Source organism: Idiotropiscis lumnitzeri, chromosome 6 (assembly GCF_059441095.1).
Source record: "Idiotropiscis lumnitzeri isolate Australia: NSW breed Sydney's pygmy pipehorse chromosome 6, RoL_Ilum_1.0, whole genome shotgun sequence".
In the NCBI taxonomy this organism is placed as follows: Eukaryota; Metazoa; Chordata; class Actinopteri; order Syngnathiformes; family Syngnathidae; genus Idiotropiscis; species Idiotropiscis lumnitzeri.
In genome coordinates, this window is record NC_142396.1 from 4,550,465 (window position 1) to 4,572,636 (window position 22,172).

Here is a 22,172-nt window from a genome sequence, read left to right on the forward strand (position 1 = left end):
TTTTTGTTTTAGAACATCGAATGTGGATGGAGCATGGTCGGGTGTGTGCTTCAATTCAAGAAAGTCATTACTTGGATTAATTCTTAAAGTTGGTATCAAGAGTCTTATGTACATTTGTTCGCATGCCTGTTTTTGGTGATTTAAAAAGAAAAAAGACCAATATATAAAGAAAACCATCCAAGATTTTATCTCTCAAACTCATGGAGAAAATGTGCTGTGCTCGGATGAAAGCAACGTTGACCTTTCTGGTCATTATTTCTAAAAAGGGGTATGCTCAGCGCATCACCAATGAATTCAGTGACAATTTTTTGAAAGTTATTTTATTAACAAAAAACTTGCAACCTTTTGACATGCAGCAGCAATGCGTTCAAACAGCCTCAACAATTCAGAAGAATGTAAAAAAATTTAAATGAGGGAGGTCAATGTCATGTATCCAGTCTGCGTTTCTTCATGTACTGCCCTACTCGGTACGGACTGGACGTTTGTGCTGGAAGATGAACAGAAATCATGCTTATAAAAGATTGGCAATCTCGGGGGTCAACGTTTGATTTTTAAAATGGACAAATCAATTTATATACACCACTTCAGTTTAATAAAACAATTTTTTTTTATCATACACAATAATTCCAACAAATTAATCATTTAAAGTAAATCTTCAAATGTATTGTGGAAGTAAATTTGGTATTTTTTTAAATTATTAATAAATTGACCAATTATTTAACATAAAATATGTATTTTTTCCAATTTTATTGGCAACTAACCAGTATCATAAAAAAATAAACTTAAATTTATGTTTCAATTAATTTTGAATTGCCGCAATTTTCAATTTTTCACACAATTTTTACATTGTACATTTAAAATTTGAACTAAAATGCTCATTGCATCACTCTAAGTCAATTTGTATTTCATTACATTGTATTTATAAATTATAAATTAATTATTCATTATTTAATCTTGTATACACTATGGGAAATTCTTCATTCTACTAATATATTTATTTGGTCGTTTACAATAAATTCACTCATTTAATAATTTTCATGAACATTTTTTGTAGAAAAAACAACTAAATTAGACAACTGTGGAAAACGTAAATGCTCGGTGGGCCGGATAAAAAAAAAAAAAAACGGACTGGGATGTATGTGGCCCCTGCGCCAAATGTTGCCCACCCTTGTCTAACCTGCTCTGCCTTGATGAGGCGGTCCGACCTGATGCGTTCCCAAGTGTCCTCTGTTGTGCGAGCTCTGCAGCTCCTGCTCGGGCGCGCTACTGGCGCTCCTTTGCGGGGTCTTGCTGCGCGTCTGCATCTTGTGACTGTTGGGCGTGCTCGGGCAGAACGCCCCTGATGGAGCACCCAACTCCTCTGTTCCATTCAGGGTGAAATTCCAGAGATCGGGATCATCTGTGGAGGATCACAGGTTGGATATGACACTTTTTTGTCTTTTCACCGATGACACAATGCTGCGATTTCCACTGTTGTTTCACTGCTTTGCACATGATGACATACAGCATACAGAATTGGTTTTATGAGGTTTCCTAAAGTGAAGTGTTTTTTTTTTTTCATTTTACTATATGTGGCCATCAATTGAGATGTAGTCGTGTGCACCACATCATATTGACTCTTCCTCCAGCTCCCTCTAAATACACAATACTGCCACCTGCAGCTGCAAAAGGAGCTCAGGAAAAACTGGATTACGGGTCACCGAGAGCCCTGCTGTTTTAAACTGCCAGTGACTGATTCTAACCACCACAAAAAATGACGATTGAAACTGCAAATGTTTCAAAAAATAGTTTGCCCAAATCATTTGATGTCATTTTAAACTCATCTGACATTACACTTGAAATAAATTATTTGATTTCAAAAGAATGCAAAGACTCCCCGTAATTTGCATTTAGGTTAAACTTGGCTCCTCCCGGACATGTACTTCCTTAATACCGATTGCTACTCTTTAACTAGGCAGTATTTTGGCACCATCTTGTGGCAATTTAGAGCATTCCAGATTTTAATTTCAGATGCTTTTTGTGGCAAAAAATTGCATTTTGAGCAAACTTTCAGATATGCCAGCGTTCCAGCAGAGTGGAAAAAGACAATTGCCCAATTACGGTGCAACAGCTCAGTCCACCACCTCCTTCTCCAAAGAGGAGCTCCATGTTCTCGTCCTTGATGTGGTCCTGCTTCTTCTGCTGCCTCTTGGCTTCCATCTCCTTGCGGAACTTCTGCTGCAGCTGCTGTTGCCGCTGCTTGCGAAGCTCCTTGGGGTCCGTGTGCGACTCAGATGAAGACGTGTCCACCAACGCCTGTCTGGGAGAAGCAAAGGTGGGCCCTCAGAAGCACTGATCTCCAGCCATCCTATTTGAATGTTGTTCATGATGGTGATACTTGGAGAGCTAAGCATTTTTTTAGGCAAAAAGTTTAACAATCAATGCTTTAATCAATCACATTTCAAATCCGTCCTCCAAGAGCCAGAGAGCTAGCCATCTATGGTGTTAGCAGTCGTCCGACCTCCGATTGGTCGATCAGAGCAAAACTCGTTACGGGAAACGAGGGAGAAAGACGCAAAGTACAACCTGTGGGATCAGGAGGCGGTTTACCTTGAGCCTTCGCCCTCGCTTTGAATGTCTTTTGCGACAGGGGTGTGATTTTCCGAGTCGCTCTCCTTCGAGTTGCTGACTCTGCGCTCCAGGGGTGCGATAGCGGGAGTCGAGTTAGCCTCTCGCACCAGGCTACAGAAACGAGCCTTCTGCACAGTGGGCTCGTTTTCCGAGCGCTTGGTCTGGGCAGGGTCCAGAGCAGGCAGCGTCTGTGTGTCGGGGAAAAGCTTTGTTCAAGGATACATTGCATCAAACTCATTGTCATGTCAAATTGTAAATTTGACATGACAATGAGTTTGCAGTTTGCATGAGCGGTTTAAAAGGAGGGGCCTGGTGACGTGGGAGTGAGCCAATGAGATTGTAGAGTTTAAAGGGGAAGTCAAGTAGTTTTTTTTTTAACAGCAACATGTTTCATGTGCCCCCACTAGTCTCAACACAGCATTCTTATCAATATTGCTTTTGTGAAATAAGAATTAATGAGCAAAATGTGCCCGTTTTCATCTCATCCATTCCATCTCATTGGACGGCCGTTTTGCCACATGCTGTTGATCGAAAAAGACATCAAAAATGCCTCAGGGCTCAGGTAAAAAGATGCAAAAAAAATTAAAAAATAACTGAACCATTCCCAATGTCTCTTCACCTGCTTGGGGATCTTGTTAATAGCTTGAAGGTACGCTTTGTCTAAGATGCAGTTTCCAAGGGCGTTCCCGAAACACCTAAAAAAACAAACAGTCAAAAACAATAAAAACTACGAAGTAGAACTGTAATCTCCCCGTACTTGAGCGCTCTCTTCATTCCATCTGTGACAGCCTCCTTTCTTGCCTTCTCCAGAGCCAACGCTTTAGACTTCAACCCTTCGCTTACTCCATAGCCCACATCCTCATGGAATGCTCCGTCCTGGCAGAAAAAAAAAAACAATGATGGATATCCATTCAGGATACTCATGTTTTATTTTCTAAATACTGTGGAGACATATATAATGTTGAATTGCTTTTGTTCACTTTCATTTCAAATTAAATGTATTTTTTTTCTCTGATGAGGTGAGTTTACCAAAACACTCCATCCATCTGCTCCTGGTCTGGCCCCTCTGTCAGATTTTACAACCCATTGTGGCCCGCCAATCAAAAAGTTTGCCCCACCTTGTTCTAGACAGTAGTGTACAGTGGGTTTTTTTTGTTTTGGAAAACATGTTAAACAAATATTGGTGTTTTTTTGGTTGGCTGGAACGGATTAATGACATTTACATTCATTTCAGTGAGGAAAGTTGATTTGAGATACAAAATGTTTGTCTTATAAGCACGATCACGGATTGACTTAAAATTTGTAAGTCAATGCACTATTGCAACAAATGGAAACATTTTATGCAAATCCCTGTTGACGAGTTGCTCTACTTTTCTCAAAAATATTTTGCGACAATGCGATAAATTATGGAATAGCTTTTCTCGTGCCCATCAGTTAGTTATTCACTACTTTTTAAGATGCATTTTCAGATATATTAAGGACATTATATAGGCCAGAGGACAACCTATATTCACTACACACTCAAAGAGGACTACAAAATGGCAAACTGTCTATACAGGCCACCATAGAGAGAATAGGTAGCAATTTCAACACGGCCATTTGCAATTTATTCCTCACCTTCAGCTGCACTTTGACAAAAGCGCTGACGCCGACGTAAAACCTCCCGTTAACCAGGTCCACAAAGTCTACAAAAGCAAACATGGAGCTGCGTTGGTCCAGATACACAGCACAGTGGTTGTGGTTGTCATGGAAACACATTACTATGGCAACAGACAAGACAGACAGAGACCGAGGCATTACAGTACCGACGTTCTGCTGCGAGATGGAGTGAGACCATCCGTTATATCCAAACATTTCATTGGCCAGGCTGATAACACGGTGGCCCTCGATGTAGCACACCTGCAACAGTGAAATGATGAAATTGGTTACCAGCCACACTATAAATAGGTTACTTATGTTCTGGAAAATTACTTTTTAATAGCTTCTATACATGCAGTTCAGTCTCTGAAATGGCCGCCCACCCACCAAATTCAGTTTATATGGGTGAAGATTGTTGCTGCGACAATTTAAATTTGCCTCATGGGAAGATTTATTTATGCGTCAATCCGAGCAAGAAGTCAAGTAGCAGCAGTTAGGACAAGTGGGGCAGATGCGCTAAGTTACAAGCGTGAGTGCCATGGAAATCTGTTTGCTGCTGAAATGGGATGGAATGAAGCGGCAGTTGAAGAAGCAAGGATTATGACATCCCGTTCATTCGTCTGTGTTTCGGCACTTTTGGTCACGGGACTGAGAAGTGTGTTATGTGGACAGTAACGGCATACAATAAATTAATTTATTAATTAATTATACAAAGAAGGCATCATTTAAATTAGGGCTATGCAAAATATTGGAAAAATATTGTCAACGTGATAATTGCACATGCAGTGAAGAATGCAAAAGACCAATCAGAGGCAACCTTAACTGCATCGCCATCCAATAGGAGAACAGTATCCGGGTGCATTACTAACACGAAATAACTTAGATATGAATACATTAATATTTTCCACGTTTTTTCTTTGCATAATAAAGTTGTAATTTCATTAGGATACATGTTAAATATTTATTAAATATATTGCAATATGCAACAAACATAATCCAAATGACCCTACTTTAAATATTGTAGAGTTATCATGTATGACACATTTGAGTGTCCTTTCAGTGTCTCGAGGCCAGGCCAACTGTCGTCTTTTTTGGAAATCAAAATATTGTATGGCCAATCAATAAAGTGTCCTATAATTCTCGTTCCTTGAAGTATTTGGACGACAGCGTGTGACAAATGTTATGAAAACATTTAGGTTTTAAATTGTGGTTAATAAAATGCACAAGTCTGTTTTAAAAAGTCACTTTCCAGCGCAAAAACTTGCCTTCTGTCCTCCTCCAGCCAGTCTGGTACTGATAAATTCTGGCCCGAGCTTCTGTCGCAATGCATTGTGCACAGCCTGCTGCTCCTCGGCTGTGTAAGCAAGCTGAGGTGATACAATACAAATAAGTGAACATTTGTTGCATTTCTTTCCATTGCCTGTAAGCTTGTTTGGAAACAGTTTTGAAGAGATATCGTTCAAAGTTACTTAATCGCGGTAGTCATACCTGGCCGAAGCGCTTGGGGGACGACATTCTCTTCTCGGAAGTGTTGGACATTTTAAAAGCGCGGGGGAAAATAGAAAGAACGAGAATTAAAACAAATGAAGGTTTAGGTAAAAACACATTTTAAATTTCAATGAGCGCGACTTCTTACTCTGCTTGTGAGGGCGTCGTCTTTACACGCTTTACATATCACGTTACTGCCTCATGTGGTAGGAAGGCGAAATGCATCCAGGTTACTTCGAGGCTCAAAGTGAGTCAACATTAGACTAATAAAAAGGACGAAGGAAGCTGCGGTTTGAAACTTTATTTCCGTGTTTGAAATCAATCAAGCCACACAGAACACGCGGAATATACTATTTTGTGCTACAGTAGAGTTGTGTTCGTTGAATTCGCCAGGTAGTCGTTGTTGTTTTTGTTTTATCTCGACATTCTAAATCGCACAAACACGTGAATAAAGGTTATTTGGAAAAAAAAAGACAACACGGAAGTGGTGTTTGTGGTGCTTTCGCGATATTGGAAATTTAAGTAAAATGTGATCCACTCAGCTGCATCATCAAAATGTTGGAAATAATAGTGAACACGCGTGACTGGCTTGTGTTCTCATTGAATGAAATGTTCTCGAAAAGGTATATCCTTGGGAAAATAAATATTTATGTCTCAGTGTCCAGACTTTAGGGACACTATACATTTGTGGCTGATGTGGTATGTTGCATTCTGTTGGAAACAAAGATTGACAGCAGACTGCAAGGCATGCATGACAAATTACGCCGAATATACACTACCATAGAGTTCTTATTCTGAAAATTCTTTAAAATTCTGTCTCGTACATACTATTAGTTACGCTTCTAACTAATATGGTGCGTTCAGAATTTTGGGGAAAATTCAGCATCACTCTATATTTCGTTGCCTGACAAATTCTGCCTAATACAGCTCCGACTGATATGGAGCATATGTGTTCATCGGAAAATTCATCTTCACACCGTTATTTGAGGCTTGAATGACATATTCTTCCTTTTACACACTTATTATTTCGTGATACAGTTTTGACTGGTGTGGCGCTTTCACTTCTACCGGAGAACAAACTTTCACACCACACAGGCTCGTCTGGCAACAAACTTAAGAATGCACTCTATTAGTGACATTATTGAACACTATGTTTAACATTCATGATAACATTGATTAATCATTCTAATTGCGAGCATATGATGTCCACACGTTCTCAGGGACGTTTGTTAACACATATAGGCTACCAATACCAATAGAAAAAGCCTACTCTGAAACCAACAACACCACATTGTTGTTGAGCTTTAAAGCATGTTAATGTGTGCCTCTCTGATCCAATAAGAACAGATTAAATGTCACACGACACGCCAACATGTGTACCGCGTTGCTGGGTGCGCACATATGGTCACAAATACACTGGGGTTATGGCAGCCATTGTAATTATAAGGATTAAAAAAACAATAACTAGAGATTTCATGATAAATAAAAACGTCGGTGAAAATATGTATTGAACAAATTCCCAAATCAAATGCGTGTGCACTGACAGATGGTTGCATGTGATACTTTAGATTGGGGTCAAGTGTGCGTGTGTGTGTGTGCGTGCGTGTGCGTGTGGGGGGGGGTGTGCGTGTGTGTGTGTGCAACCAATTCCCTTTGTTTTGTTTTCAGGACGTTTGTGTCGTTCATGAACTACCCGTAAATCACTGGACTCCACAAAATGCGCGTGCCCTGACAGATGACTGATGTGTGCGCCCACCAGGGATGGCGCTCCATCGGGCTTTAGTGGAGCTGTAGCCCCACCAGAGATATGTGTAGCACCATTAAAGCACCTCCAGCATTTGATTTTATATTTTAAAACACAGGTGTCATTATCTGATCATTGAGGGCCGTTACCCTGCATGTTTTCCATCTCTCCCTGCTGCAACACACCTGATTCCAATGATCAGGATCGTTATCAGGCTCCTGTAGATCTTGCTGATTCGAATCAGGATCGTTATCAGGCTCCTGTAGATCTTGCTGATTCGAATCAGGAATGTTGCGGCAGGAACAAATGGGAAAACATGCAGGAAAACGTCCCCCGGGAACCGGAATCTGACCCCTATATTCTAAAATATGTTTATAAAATATTTTCTCAGCCCCCCTATGTATCGGTCAAAAATCTTTGAAGCCGTCCGGGCTGCGCACCCATGTGTTACTTTGCGTGTGCGTTGCGAGCGAAACCGATCCCTCGTGTTTTGTTTCGGGGTTGTTTGAGACGTTCAGGGACATCAAGTAAACCACAGAACACTGCACTTAAAATCAAATTGCTCGTGCGCTTGTGCACGTGTGTGTGTGCGTTTGCGTGTGTCTGTGCGTGTGCTTGCGTGTGCGTGTGTTCGTGCGTTTGAGTGTGTGCGCGCGCAAACGTTCCTTCTGTTTTCTTCCCGGGGTGTTTGTGTCGTTCAGGCACCTCTCGTAAACCACAATACTATACTGCCAACATGACACCTCCTTGCGTAAATAGACACCACTGCGCGTGCATGTGACAACGCCGTTGCGGGATCGCGTGTATCTCGTCAAAACAAAGCGGGGGCGCGCGCACGGGAGCGAGCGGAGGCGCATGCTTCATGAATGAGTACTCCGCTGTCTGCTCTGTAGTGCTAGCAGTACACTAACCACATCCAAAGGACTGCACACCGGATCCATCGCCCGCCCTATGCCCGTCTCGGAGAACCATCCAGCGGATCGAGACCCGGTGATTTGCCGATGAGCCCAGACGAAACCGACCTGACATCCGAGCTATATGCACGCGTCATTTCGGCTGGAACCAGGCGACAGGACACGGAACGGTGAGCGTGGCAACTTTATATCCACCATGATGCTTTTTTGGGGTACTTTAAGGTGTTGCGTGTGGGGAACACCTTAGAACACTCCTTTGTTGAATCAACGTGGACTGTTGCTCGCGAACGAATCTGACTGATTGGCCATTTTATGTGGAATAATCACAACAGGCTCGGTTGCAGTCTGCTTGCGCTAGGCCGGGAAAGCAATGCTACGAGGTGGTCGTAAAAATGTTATCGTAAAAAGACAAAGAGGAGAAAGGAAAGGGGAGGGTGGAGAGATGCAAAGAACCCCCCCCCCCCCCCCCACACACACACACACCCAGACTGGCGGCGCGTCTCCGCTGGCTTCCAACCTCACCTCTTTGAGTCAAGACATGAAAACACACCCATGTTATGTTAGGTGTGGACAGGCAATTGAGACGTGTGTCGTTGGTTCTTTTTGTCTTTAAAAAAAGCGGACTTACAACCCAGACTGTTGTTCACCCTTCTGATCAGTGGGTGGCGCGTTTTGAGGAGACACCCAAACAACGGGAGCATCGTGGCACCCTGCCATGCAAAGTCGTTTGCAATCTATTCCATACATTTTTGGACTAGAAATAATATCCAATTAAGCTCAGTCAAGAACTAGTAGCTCCTTTTTCAAGGATAGCAAATAAACGCTTCGACAGCTTCCCATGATGCCTTTTATATCAAACGTATACATATTCAGCTCAAGGTCCATGTACTACGACGCCCTTTTTGTTCACTAGTAAATCAATTCACTTCAGGTAGAACAACAGTAGTTTACTAGTAAGGATTAATAGTAGTCCAAAAGTGGCACTAGTAGTGGAAATTAAATGTTACATGTAGTGTATGTTACAAATGTTACGACTGGTTAGCACGATGGCCTCACAGTGCAGAGGTCGCGGTTTCAATCCCAGCCCAGGCCTTCCTGTGTGGAGTTTGGATGTTTTCCCCGTGCCTGCGTGGATTTTCTCCGGGTCCTCCAGTTTTCTCCCACATTCCAAAACGTGCATCTTAGCTTGATTGAACAGTCTGAATTGCCCTTAGGTGGGATTGTGAGTGCGGATGTTTGTTCGTCTCTGCGTGCCCTGCGATTGGCAGGCAACCAGTTCCCGCCTACTGCCCGAAGACTGCTGGGATAGGCTCCAGCACGCCCGCGACCCTCGTGAGGAGAAGCAGTTTAGAAGACAATGGATGGATGGATACTAGTGTGATACGAGTGTCTTACTTTTTTTTCCACAATTGCATCCAACTACAGAATGACATTTCTGCACTGGATAACTTTGGCCCTCTAGTAGGACAACTACGTGTTACCGTGAGTCAAAACAGCTCACTAATTGACATCCGTGTGCTATTAGGGCTGCTAGTTAATCTCTAGATATTAACTTTTAGAATTTAATAATGTCACCTGTACAAAGTAATTCTTGTAGCACCCAATTGTCAACTGTAGTACACAATTTTGGCATTCTAGTACCAGGTAGTTGTGCTACTAATAAGCCAAATTTGTCCTACTAGTGAGGACAAAGAACTTAATAGTACGCAGGCCAATGAAAATGATGGCAGATGAATATCAAGGATATGGAATAGATGCTTAATACAGTCCTTCTCCTCACACTGTACATGCACATACATGCTTTTACCTTCTGCTTGTGTGTGTGTGCGTGCGTGTGTGGTGAGGTGGCGGCGCAAGTTGAGCAAATATTGCAAAACTCTCCCAGTCTGTGTGGAAATAACAGACACAAAACTGTAGTTCATGACTGCACAAGTACGTTACACTTTAAAAACATTTTATGGGCTCTACAAAATAATAATACAAAAAAATTCTTACGTCACGATCCGATACAGATCCCAATACTTGGGTGGTAATCGCGATGCTTAAATATTAAAAAGTATTAACCTAAAATTATGTATGGCAAACACAGAGGCATTTGTTCCCAAAATTTGAACTTGAGTGCCATTTGCCATTTTTTCCAAGTGTGACGATTGAAAAGTGCATAAACCCTTCCAGTAAGTGTTCTACCGCTAACCTCTCCTAATGTCGTCTTTTACACTGACACGTCACACATACAAAGCGAAGAAATCGGATACTTCCCATTTAAGGCCTTTTTTCTATTTTCTCAACCGCGATTGCCTCCAAGAGGCAGTCTTACGTTTTGCTGTCGAAGAAACAAGTCGTGCTCTTGACACATTTTTTTCATCCCGTTTTTCTATTTTTTATTTTTTAATGTTCCTGCCTTTGCATATTTCAACCTCATTTATGATTGTCCGTATGAAGATGCTGGATGGCCTCAGGCGGAGGCACGCCTCCCGCTCCTCCCCCCGGCCCCTCTCCCTCAACTTCAGCACCTTCTCGGCGCCTCCCCCGAGCCCGGACTTGGACGGCGGCAATGAGCATCCAATCAGGAGGTGAGCATCACTCACTCGTCAAGATTAATGGTTACTAAAGCCGAGCATTCTGGGTAATCTACTTATCCGCGTGCCGTTAAATCCCTCTCCGTCTCTCGTGCCCAACAAGTCGCCTTGAGGGATGATTTGAGTTTACACTTGCAGTGCCGTGAACCCACAGTTATAGGGGGGGGGGGGACATTCCGGACCTACCTGGAATATGAAAAAAATCAACACTATTAATTTATCTAACTTGTACGCATGTATAATATATCACATGATAATCCAATTGAACACGATTTCATAAATGTCAAAACAACAAAAAAAAAATCTTTCAAACACCACTGCTCTTTTTCAGCTCCTTTTAATATGCATCATGCATTGCCGTAACATTTACATAAACGTGCATCAAAAAGGATTTTACTCTGACCAATGGTCAAGGTTACGCCGCTGTGTATATGTAATACATGATGGAAAAAGGTTCTTGCGGGTCAACGGGCTTGTCTATTTTGGCCCACAGTCAGCAGTCAGAACATTTGCTCGTTAGCAGAGCAGGTTACTGTTTCACCACAAACATGGTTTCGAACAGGAGACCTTGCGCGTCTGAGACAAACATTTGAAGGCAAACGGCACATTATGGAAATTGCTGGGAAACTCGTCAGCATCACATGACCAAAACCAGAAAACAAGTTTAGGTTGCAAATGAATAGCAAATAAAAGTCATTTCCGCGTTTCTCGCAAGCGTGATGACCTCCATCGTTTGGGAGCAGGCGGGTGGCAGGTGGGAGAACGTCGCATACTGCGTGAGAAAGTCAAAAGTCTCGAATCGCAACCTGCAAGTCACAAGCGCTCCCAAGTCATTGAAAAAAAAAAAGAAGTCAAGTCATACAATTTTGCTCAGTCACAGCATTTGTTGAAGTGATTTTTTTTTTCACTGATCATACTTCAAAAAGTAACATTTAATTCTCAAAAAAATTCGAAATGAAAACCAACTTTGCATAAAATGAATGCCTATACTTGAATTATTTAGAAAAATGCATGTTTTTTTGTTTTTTTTCCACATTAACGTTTACATGAGTGGCGCAACAATTAACGCGGTGATAAATACTGATATATGCTGAATGAGGGAATAAGAATATATAATCATCAGAATTAAAAACTGCTTACAAAAAAAATGACCAAAACTGCTCCAAGCCTTTTGAGCCTTCGAACAAGTTAGGCAAGCAACGTACACAAGCTTGTTATTTTGTTTACGCACGGTGTCAAACATGTTGAAAATGTCAAATTATTTAAAAAAAAATATATATATATATATATTTGGTCTCCCTGGACCAAAGCTCGTTAAATGTGCAATCGCGCTCTATAAACAAAAGTTCATTGTACTCCTTCAACTGCAAGCGTGTTGTGCTATCTCCAATTGTCCTCTTTCACGAGTAGTTGACAGAGCAGGAAGAGCGCCATTATCGGAACTCGACTTCCTACTGCTCTTGTTTTTGTTATCACCGAACCATGCGAGCACTCGTCTGAGTCCCCCCCCCCAGCTTTACAGCGACAGGCGCTCAGCTGCTGCTTACCCCGCACTTCCACTGGCATCTGTGTGCTGCATAAATATTTGTTGGCATCAATGCCGGGATTGTTTGACAATCTCATCGGTACCTCTGTTCTCTCCTCCTCTCTCGGGGAAGTCGGGCCAGCGCCCATTCTACTTTTCTCATCTCGCATCACTTCTGTTCTACTTTGACTTTTGTCCTTTCCGTCACGTCGTCCTCTCTCTGGCTTCCCGTCCTCCTTTTCCTCCACGCCGCTCACGCTCGACCTTCCTCGTTTTACTGTACGCGTTGCTGAGTGTGTTTTTTCTCCGTGGTGTCGTCTCTCTTCTATGACTCCTATGAGGACTCTGCACCGGCTGAAGCTGATGAGCTCGCCCAGCCTCAGCGAGCTGGCCAAGAGCGACAAGAGTTCACCGGAGGACAGAGGCGAAAAGCAGAAGAGGGCTGGAGCCAACGCCACCTGGAACAGGTACGTCTGCAACTATGGGCACTTTAGAGCAGAGGTGGCAAACTCCGATTCTGGTGGGCCGCTTTCCAGTTTGTTGTGCTATCTTTAACTGCTGCAACACACCTGATTCAAATGAGCAGGATCCTTATGAGAGCTTGCTGATGAGCTGATTGTTTGAATCAGGTGTGTTGTACCTCCAAGATCGGAGTTTGACATTTTTTTGTGTGTGTGTGTGTGTGTGTGTTTGCAGCATCCACAATGCCGTCATCGCAGTCTTCCAGAAGAAAGGTTTGGCCGACAATGAACTTTATGTGCTCAACGAAGGCGTCCGGTAGGTTCATTTTTTGGCACTTGTGGATTTGCATATTTGTGGATTTTCCTCCGATGTGTTTGAAAATGTAAAAATATTTCCTCCCCCCCTCATTTCCGTTTTTATTTTTGTGGAAAACACATATGGAACGTTTATCAGTATATTTTAATTTTTGCGATTGGTGTTCTGCTCAGCGTGCTGAAATGTAAGCGCGTATTTATCTTGGTCACAAAGCCTAGTTAGAATAGTTTGGAACCGGCGGAAATATTTTAATTATATTTATAACTTATGGAATTTTTGTTGTTGTTGGTGTTCGAACGGATTAATGGCATTTCCAGTAATGTTAATGAGAAATGGTGATTTCAAATACGAGACCACAGAACTTATTAAACTCATAAGTCAAGGCATCACTGTCAAAAAAAAAAAAACTACCTGTACTTCTATTCAAGTACAGAGTAATTTTGCAACCTCTGGGAATTCCTTGTCATTCCAGTTTGGTTGTTGGAATTCCACTTCAAATTGTGCTGACTGAGCACTTTGCGCTCACGACGCTAGTTTATGTGCTGTGTGTTCACGTCAGATACGTCATTATCTTTGCACATGCCAGTCATCTAACGCACACACGCCCGCATTACGAAACAGCAAAGTACACGGGAGCAGATCCACACACACACACACACACACACACACACACATTCACGCAAACGCACACATGCAGGCACCCACGCACACCCCCACACACAAAGATAAACAAGACGTGCAATGTCCTGCTTTTGTAACGGAGTGCAGACAAGCAAACATTTGTTTTGCGTTGGCCGTAAACATGACTTAATTCACACATTTTGCTGCTCATCTTCGAGTCACCCGATAAAGTCAATGTTCCTCCACCAGGCACCTGCTGAAGACCGAGCTGGGCTCCTTCTTCACGGAATACCTTCAGGTAATCCCAGAAGGACAATTACACGATTATAATGACACTTTTTCAACCAGTGTTTCCCAACGTTTCCTGAGTCAAGGCACATACCGTGAATCCTCAGTTTGTCATGGGGGATGTGTTCCAGTCCAATCTGCGATATTTGAAAATCTGCAGTATCGAGAGCAATGGAAAGAATCACTATGTGATGAAATAATGATCACATCTCTGTTTATCCGTAAATTAACTTCCTCAAGAGTGAAATTTATTGAGTTGAACACAAAGTAATTATTCACTCGAATGACTGGCCACAGGTGGATACGCAGCATTTAATTGATTGGCCTGTCACTGTATTGGAAGTTACTGGCATAGATAAATGAACAAACATGGTCAATAATTTGGTTGGGAATCACTGTAAATTTTTTTTGAAGGCAGATATTCTTCATTTTGTCTCATTTAACGTTTCAGAACCAGCTGCTGACAAAGGGCATGGTCATCTTGAGAGACAAAATAAGGTTCTACGAAGGTAGGAATTCCTCTAAAAGAGACAATTGTATAAATTCTCCTGACAGACGGACTGAGTGACGAATTACAATTTGGCTTGCAATTTTTTTTAAAAATGCCCTCCTCTTCCAATAAATCTTTGAGAAGCACTACAAGCACATTTAATCTGTGAGAATACAACTATAAATTTTCTCTTTTAAGTTGCATCGCCGAGTGATACTCAAAAGACCCGTCTCCATAAAATCTGTCAATAACATCTACAGTGTATTAAAAAGCAAAGCCTATCAGGAAAAAAAATCCCTGAGACAGCTTTAGTGTCTTTTTTTTTTTTTTTACTCATTTATTGTTTGCCAACTTGCAGGTCAGAAGTTACTGGACTCTCTGGCCGAGACGTGGGACTTTTTCTTTTGTGACGTGCTTTCCATGCTGCAGGCCATCTTCCACCCAGTCCAGGTAGGTCGTCGTCACGAGAGGACAACCAGCAAGCTCAAAGAAATAATTGCATTTGTTACTTGAGCCTCCAGTGGCGACTTCATCCACAATTAAAGAGACCATGAAATATTATGCAAAACTAGGACACATATAGAGCAGGTCACAATATTTATCTAAATAAAATCTAACATCTACAAATATGTACTGCAAGCAATGCGGCCAAGAAAAACATTACAAAATGAGGAGAATAATCTGTCAAGAATAAATACATGAATCAATAACTAAAAAAAAGAGAGCCCGGTTGTTGTTGTTGTCGTCGGGCACAGGGTAAGGAGCCATCTGTCCGCCAGCTGGCTCTGCTCCACTTCAGGAGCACCATCGTCCTGAGTGTCAAGCTTGAGGACGCCCTGTCTCGGCCCCGGGCGCGAGTGCCTCCCTCCGTCACGCAGATGCTGCTCATCCTGCAGGTAACGCCGTGCTCGTGGTTTATCATGATGCTCATTTTGAAGCACGGAATGTATCCACACAGTATTTGTGACAAATAATAAATATTTTTTTTCTATCTATAAAATGAAATATTTTGTTATGTATTTGTTGACAGATATCTATTATTTTTGACACTGCAGGGTGTTCATGAGTCACGTGGTGTGAATGAAGACTACCTGAGGCTGGAGTCTCTGGTCCAGAAGGTGGTCTCACCCTACTTGGGCACTCACGGCCTTCACTCTGGTGATGACAGCGAGGACCACTGCTGTGTTCTGGGTGAGACCAGTATTTAGTTTGGGGATATTTAACTGTGATGAAAATGGAATATTCAAGAAAAAAAGCAACAACAATTTAAAGAAAATCATATCCATGTCCAAAAAAATTTTTCATTAATTTTTAATGTTTTTTTTTTTTTTTTTACAACAATACTAACGGTGTGTTTACCAATCCGCCACCTCCTGTTCCTCCCGTAGAAAAGCGCTTCCAGTGGGGCTGGTCCAAATCTGCTGAGCATCTGTCCAAGAACCCGGTGGTCCGATCCAAAAGCTACAACATCCCGCTGCTCCTGACGCCCGTGGCCGAGTACGACGCCGACTGCGGCTCAGTGGGCAGCGGAGGAATCCGCCGCCACTCAGCCTGCGAGATGATCTCCTGTCTGGAGGAGCAGAAGTTGAACTACGCTGAGCTGGCGGCAAGTTCCGACCTCTCCGGCGCCGCCTCCAATCGGCTATGCGTGGGCTCGCAGTTCAAAGGTATATTTAATGTTACCAGCATGTACATGAATATTTGTAATAATCATTTTTTTTTAATACTTTTTCGTAACGCCACCACGACATGACAACTGTGATTGACAGGCATGATGCAGACAGGCGCCTCCTCCATGGACCTGCCTCTGTCGTCCCCGTCCATCCTGCACTCGTCGGGGGCTCTCCACGGCACCGAAGCCACCACCACCGTGACCGACCTCGGCAAGGCGGGGTCCTGCTCACCGCCCAGTGAGTCGTCCAGCCCCGAAACCATCATCGGACAAGTCCTGCAGTCGGCGGACTCAGACTCGGACGGGATATTCATCGACTTCCCGTCTCATTCCTCCGAAGCTCTCGGCTACGGCCGCGAGAGCAGGCAGAGCACGGTGTAGCTGTACGCATTGGCACGCACGCACGCACGCACACGCATGCAAGCACCCGCATGTACACACACTTGTGATAAACATTTTTTGAGCATTTCAACAAGTAGATTTCATGGCTTTGAATTCGTCCTCTTCTCCGTCCATTTATGCTGCTTTCATGGAAAAAAAAAATCTAAAAGTTAGACTTAAAAACACGAAACTACAGTGGACCCCCGTTTATCGATGCATTCAAAATGACGTGTCAACCCTTAATACAAAAAACATAATGCATGGTTCATCAAAACAGGAAAATGGGAGGTATATGTTTTTGAAAACGAAAAGTGAGATGAATGCTTTTTGAAAGGAGAAGCAAATCCAAGAATTTAAAAGCGAAAAAAAAAATCACAGAAATTGGCGATGCGCGTTTTTAAAAAGAAAGAAAAATGGAGAATTTTTTCAGAAAGATTCAAAATTTGGGGATACGTCTTTATGAAATCAAAGATATTTCACAAAATGTGACAATTATATAATAGAGATATATGCCTTTTAAAATGGAAAAAGAAATGACGATGTATGCGAAATTCAATTTACTAAAAATTAGAGATTTTTGAAAGGAAATAAAATCCCACACCTCCCACGTCTGCACCTTTATTTGGATCTGTTCAAAAAATGTAACCGCTTCCACTTTGCTCCATGACACACCTCGATACAAAGTTTCACAGAAATATCGCTCTTATTTTTCCGTAACACTTACATTCCTTGGGGGAGGCAATTGTTGTCAAAGCTGCAAACATGTAGTATGTTTGTTGGTCTGTGTGATGAAATCATGTTGAAAATATCTTTTTTTTTTTTTATTTGGGCATTGATTGTTGGCGTACAAGCGACGAGAGGTACACATGCGTTGACACCTCTGGTCTCTTCATTTATTGACTGAAATAATAATAATGAGCAGCTTAATTCCAACGAGGATCACATCATCCTTTTTCTGAATGTCATTCATTAAAAATAAAAAGACCCAAAAAAATGAGTAAAGGGTTTTTCCACGCATTCCCCTTTTCGACATTTGCACCATTTCGGAAAGTGTCGTGCGTTGTTATTTTTTTACATTTGGCGGTCAATGAATTTTTCGCTATTGTGGCTAATGAGCTGTTTTAATGTTGCTGCTTGTAGAGGTCCAAAGGGAAAACGTTGCTCTTTAGATGGTGTTCTTGTTTTGTTTTTTCCTGCTTTGTACAGACAGATGTTGAGTTGTTTTTTTTTAATTGTTTACATTTCAAAAGACAATTGTATTGAATGTTGTCTCACACTGTATTTTGCACCTTGTAAATACAAGTGCGTTGTTATAGTTTTTCAGACAGCTAAAAAAAAAAAAAAGTGGTCACGATATGAATCTTTTAATAATAAGGGCTTTTTTAAAAATGATATTTTTCAGCAACAACAAAAATGTTTTACCTCAAGCTTTTTGTACTTTACTTTTTGGGACAATCTATGGAATTGTACTTTATATTCATTTGTTATACTTGCCTGGTATAAAAAAAAAAGTAGATTTGAATAAAATGTTCTAATGTGGCTTATCACACGTTTGCTATGTTTTTGTGTTTGTTTGTGTCAAATTAAATTATTACTCTTTTGTTTTAAAATTACTGTATGTCATTTTCTGACCATTTGAAAATACATTTAAAAAATTCCTTGGTTTGATAAAAGAATGAAAATTTCTAACAAAATCCAACCTTGGCTACTTTACAAACAGAAAAAAAATACTGTGTAGCTTTATTTATTTCCTCACAAAAATTGAATCATTCCTTACAAAAAGTGAAAAAAAAGATTTTCTTAATTTTTATGTACTTAAAAAATGAAAGCCTAAAGATGAATGCAATGAAAAAAAATCTTGATACTTTCTTTAAAATAAAAACTGGACATATGCTTTGTAAGAATTAACAAGTATGGAGATGATTCATGAAAAGCAAAAAAATATCTAATGTGTTTTTTCTAAGTGTTGTAAATGATAGTGTGTAAAAATAAAAATAATTTTTAAAATGCCAGGTAGTTGAGTTATTTAGAAAAAAAAAATGATACATTACGTATATATGTATTATCAAACAGTAAATATTTTGCAGATATGGTACACGCTTTTTGTAAAGAAAATTTAAATTTATAAATAAAAATGCAAGGAACAAAAAAAATATTTTATTAAATATAGAGTTTTTTTAAATGAGAACATAGATAATGGACATGTGTTTTAAGAGACAAAAGTATGGAGAAAAAGAGGGAGATGGGAAATCGTGTATTACAAAACATTTTCTTGTACTGTAGTTGTTGTGCTTTTATTGTGAAAAACATTATGATCTTTCCACGTTTCCGTTGCGTCGGCGGAAGTCTCGCGTTGCTCAAAGTAACTCGACGTTAAAATGCCTCTCTAGCTGCTTAAAACAAACAAGCACTTTTCTCCCCTGAACGGAGACAATAAAGTGTTTTATTTATTTTTTTTTTTTTTTGAGTGGTATAGACATCCGCTTGGATGCCGACGTTGAGAGCCGAGTGACGGCGAATCTCCTGCCGAGCTCGGTAAGACGTTTTCAGCAATGTTTTTGTCTTCATGCTAAACTTGTGCTAACGTGCTTTTGAGTGACAGCGAAACGAAACCCTCTTGACAAAAGCCGCGTTTATAGTTCCGAATCCAATTTAAGGCAAGTTTTTTGGGCCGGGACCAGAAATGAGAAGCGTTGGCTCGAACCATCCGGGTGGGACGTATCAAAATACAAATATGTTGCTGTACTTAGTAGAAAGTAGTGGAATTTCCACGCATCTGTATTTAGTATGTGTGACTACTATCTAACTCCTCACTTTGGCGTGTTACTTTGGAAAAATTGGATACATTCGAGAATTAATTTTATTCTTTTAAAAGTTAAACGTTTTTGAGAAAATTGCAGCATTTGTTCATTATCAGTACAAGTAAATTTGGTTATTCACATTTCTTATTTATTTTTTAAAAGTGTCATTTTTGAGAAAAGGGCAATATCTTTTCAGTTTAATTTTTTTGTGAAAGTTGTTTTCAAGAAAGTATTTTTGACAGTATTGTCTGCTGTCGACGGAACTTGAACTTACATTGCAAATGTCATGACTCACCTATTTTCTGGGCTTTGCTCACGTGACAGTTTTTAAGAAAAGGGTCGTGTGTATACAGAGGTGGGTCACGTTACATGTACTCTGTTCTAGTTACATTTTAATGCAGCATTGTACCTAGGTATTTATGTTAGAGGAAACGGCACTTTTACTCCAGATTGTAATTCACAATTTTGTGATAGCTCACTTCAGGAAACTAACTGGCTTCACGCTAACAAAATATAAGGCTTCTTCTCTGTATTTTTTCCCTTTGCCTGTGGGCCCTGGATTATGGTGCTGGAAACTAAGAATTGTGGGTAAAATGAGCGAGATGAGTCTCAGATGATTTGCAAATCCTTTTTAACTTGTAGTCAATTCAATATGATATTTGTTGATTCTTATTCTTTGTTAATATTCTCTCGTATTTTTTTTTTTTAAACCCAAGTATCTATTTTTGATCTTTGGCCGCGGACGGCCGTGGCTCGTCGATGAAGATGTCCCTGGTGCAGCGAGTGTTCCTGTCGTGGATTTTCAGCCTCATCTTCCTCATCATGCTGGTCCTAAAACTGGACGCCACGGTGCACTGGAACTGGTTCCTCATCTTCCTCCCCGTGTGGACGCTGGACGCCATCTTGATATTCCTGCTGCTGGTCAAACTGGCCGCCCACTGCAAGGCCGACGCGGAGCCGCGCGAGGGCGACCCCGGTGCGGCCCGCCGGTTGTGGTACCTGGCAGCTGTGGGGCTCAAGGTGGCCTTCTGCTTGAGCTTGTGCTCCCGTCTGGAGAGGCTGACCGACATGTGGCTCAGTGTGGTGTGCGTGCCCCTCTGGGTCCTGCTGGGGGGCGCCCTGGTGGAACTGGGACGCAGTGTCTTTCGTCCACGCAGGGACTGAACTTGGGCATTCTCCTTGCACGCATTTTTCATTACTACAGATGACTCCAATGGACAGATTTAAAAAAAATAAATAAATAAAATTCTACGAAAAATGCAAGTACATAACCCTGGAATTCATAAACGAGGCAGCAAATTTGTTTCATTTCTGCTAGCAGCTTTAATGAATATTGTTTCAACAAGTGAATAATTTCTTGGGGGGGCCTTATTATTACCCAAAACAATTTTTACAAGAGTGTATTTTCCGGCAGGGGTCTTTAATCCTGTTCCTCAAGGGCCGCTGTCCTGGACCTGAATACCGGATTCAAATGATCAGATATTCAGCAATGTCTACAGAAGATATGTCATCATTTGAATCAGGTGTGGTGTAGCAGGGAGGAATAAAACATGTAGGAGGAACAGGATTGAAGAACTGAACTTAGCTCCTTTACATCCTGCAGCCCAAGACAAAATAAACAAAACAACCGTTGTTGCCTCGTGGGGATTTCTAGAAAAAAAAATTCTCAAATAACTGTTTTCACCAACATGAAATTTGGTGAAACACAAAATGAATAAGGGTCCATTTTCTAAAAAATAAAAAGCTTGAATCGTCTTATTTTTGAATACTTACTTGATAGTCTGACACACGTATTCTCGAGGGTCACGATGGTTAGAAATTCACCAATAAATTCCAGTGCGTGTTGACGTGTTGGAGGAACACGAAGCACTTTGCAGAAGGCGACAGTACTTTTCTTTGGACTGTATTGATTTGTGTCAGGAGAAGGATGCAGCCATGTCTTTACTCGTCAAGTCTGCAGTGACGAGATTTCTATTAAGGAGCAAACTGGAATGAATATTCATTTAGATTTAACATTCGTTGTTACATTTTTAAAAGTACCTTCCTTGAATCATATTGCACCTCATATATCGGTTTTCATATTGCCTTATTCCCCGCCTAACGTTGATATTTCTTTCTCAAAATATTAGCTTTTCAACATTGTTTCCACATCTGCCCCAGAAAATCCGCCCGCCCGCTGACCCTTTTTTTTTTAAGACACGGAAAATTGTTCATGTTTTTTGGGGAGCTCAGTCTGCCTTGTTTGCTGTGTTGCACGACAAGGACACAGTGGGAAAAGACACAGATGGCTGCTGGAATTTACTTTTCAGGATCTCGATAACAGACAACACAAACTCAGAGCGACACTTGAATGCAACACACTCCTTGGTGCACAGCTGGTGCCTTGATGGAACAAAATCAAATGACTAGTAAGAAAAGTTCTTGTGGATGTGACCATGCTTTCGAGATCAGCTGCGCTGTGTCCACACGTTAATTGCCGTTTGCTTGTGCTCTGCTTCATTTGTTTTCTTGTTTGTTTGTTTTTTTTTATATGAATGCACCGCAAACCACAATAAACTGTGCCTGGAACGGTAGCTTAAGTACGTTTGCATTTGTTTTCAATCATTTTGTCCATTCTCTCTAAAAAAAGGCAGAATTTACGTTT

General features: G+C 41.3%; 3 protein-coding genes across 5 annotated transcripts; 2 read left to right on the forward strand and 1 right to left on the reverse strand.

Annotated features, from left to right (window-relative positions):
* Positions 1-314: 314 nt before the first annotated feature.
* On the reverse strand, positions 315-9,581 carry rad52 (RAD52 homolog, DNA repair protein). Of its 3 annotated transcripts, none has more exons than XM_088299518.1 (11): positions 9,451-9,581; positions 5,737-5,766; positions 5,514-5,615; positions 4,416-4,509; positions 4,228-4,295; positions 3,368-3,486; positions 3,230-3,305; positions 2,590-2,798; positions 2,124-2,299; positions 1,178-1,399; positions 315-487 (listed from the first exon to the last, which is right to left on the reverse strand). In XM_088299518.1, exons 2-11 carry the CDS (start codon positions 5,761-5,763, stop codon positions 426-428), a joined length of 1,155 nt encoding a protein of 384 aa, XP_088155644.1. In that variant the 5' UTR covers positions 5,764-5,766; positions 9,451-9,581; the 3' UTR covers positions 315-425. The 3 variants fall into 3 exon arrangements, with proteins under 3 accessions (XP_088155644.1, XP_088155643.1, XP_088155642.1); XM_088299517.1 differs by lacking the exon at positions 9,451-9,581 and adding an exon at positions 5,885-5,989; XM_088299516.1 differs by lacking the exon at positions 9,451-9,581 and having other exon boundaries at positions 318-487; positions 5,737-5,886.
* On the forward strand, positions 8,136-17,302 carry prr5a (proline rich 5a (renal)). Its single transcript, XM_088299515.1, has 11 exons — positions 8,136-8,564; positions 10,837-10,967; positions 12,840-12,965; positions 13,195-13,275; positions 14,146-14,194; positions 14,636-14,693; positions 15,033-15,124; positions 15,430-15,570; positions 15,730-15,865; positions 16,063-16,341; positions 16,444-17,302. The coding sequence occupies exons 2-11, from the start codon at positions 10,837-10,839 to the stop codon at positions 16,725-16,727; spliced, it is 1,377 nt and encodes a 458-aa protein (XP_088155641.1). The 5' UTR covers positions 8,136-8,564; the 3' UTR covers positions 16,728-17,302.
* A 1,769-nt stretch (positions 17,303-19,071) lies between these two features.
* LOC148334647 (transmembrane protein 60-like) lies at positions 19,072-22,101 on the forward strand. The gene is made up of 2 exons (XM_088298768.1): positions 19,072-19,262; positions 20,245-22,101. The coding sequence occupies exon 2, from the start codon at positions 20,288-20,290 to the stop codon at positions 20,690-20,692; it is 405 nt and encodes a 134-aa protein (XP_088154894.1). The 5' UTR covers positions 19,072-19,262; positions 20,245-20,287; the 3' UTR covers positions 20,693-22,101.
* Positions 22,102-22,172: the final 71 nt, after the last annotated feature.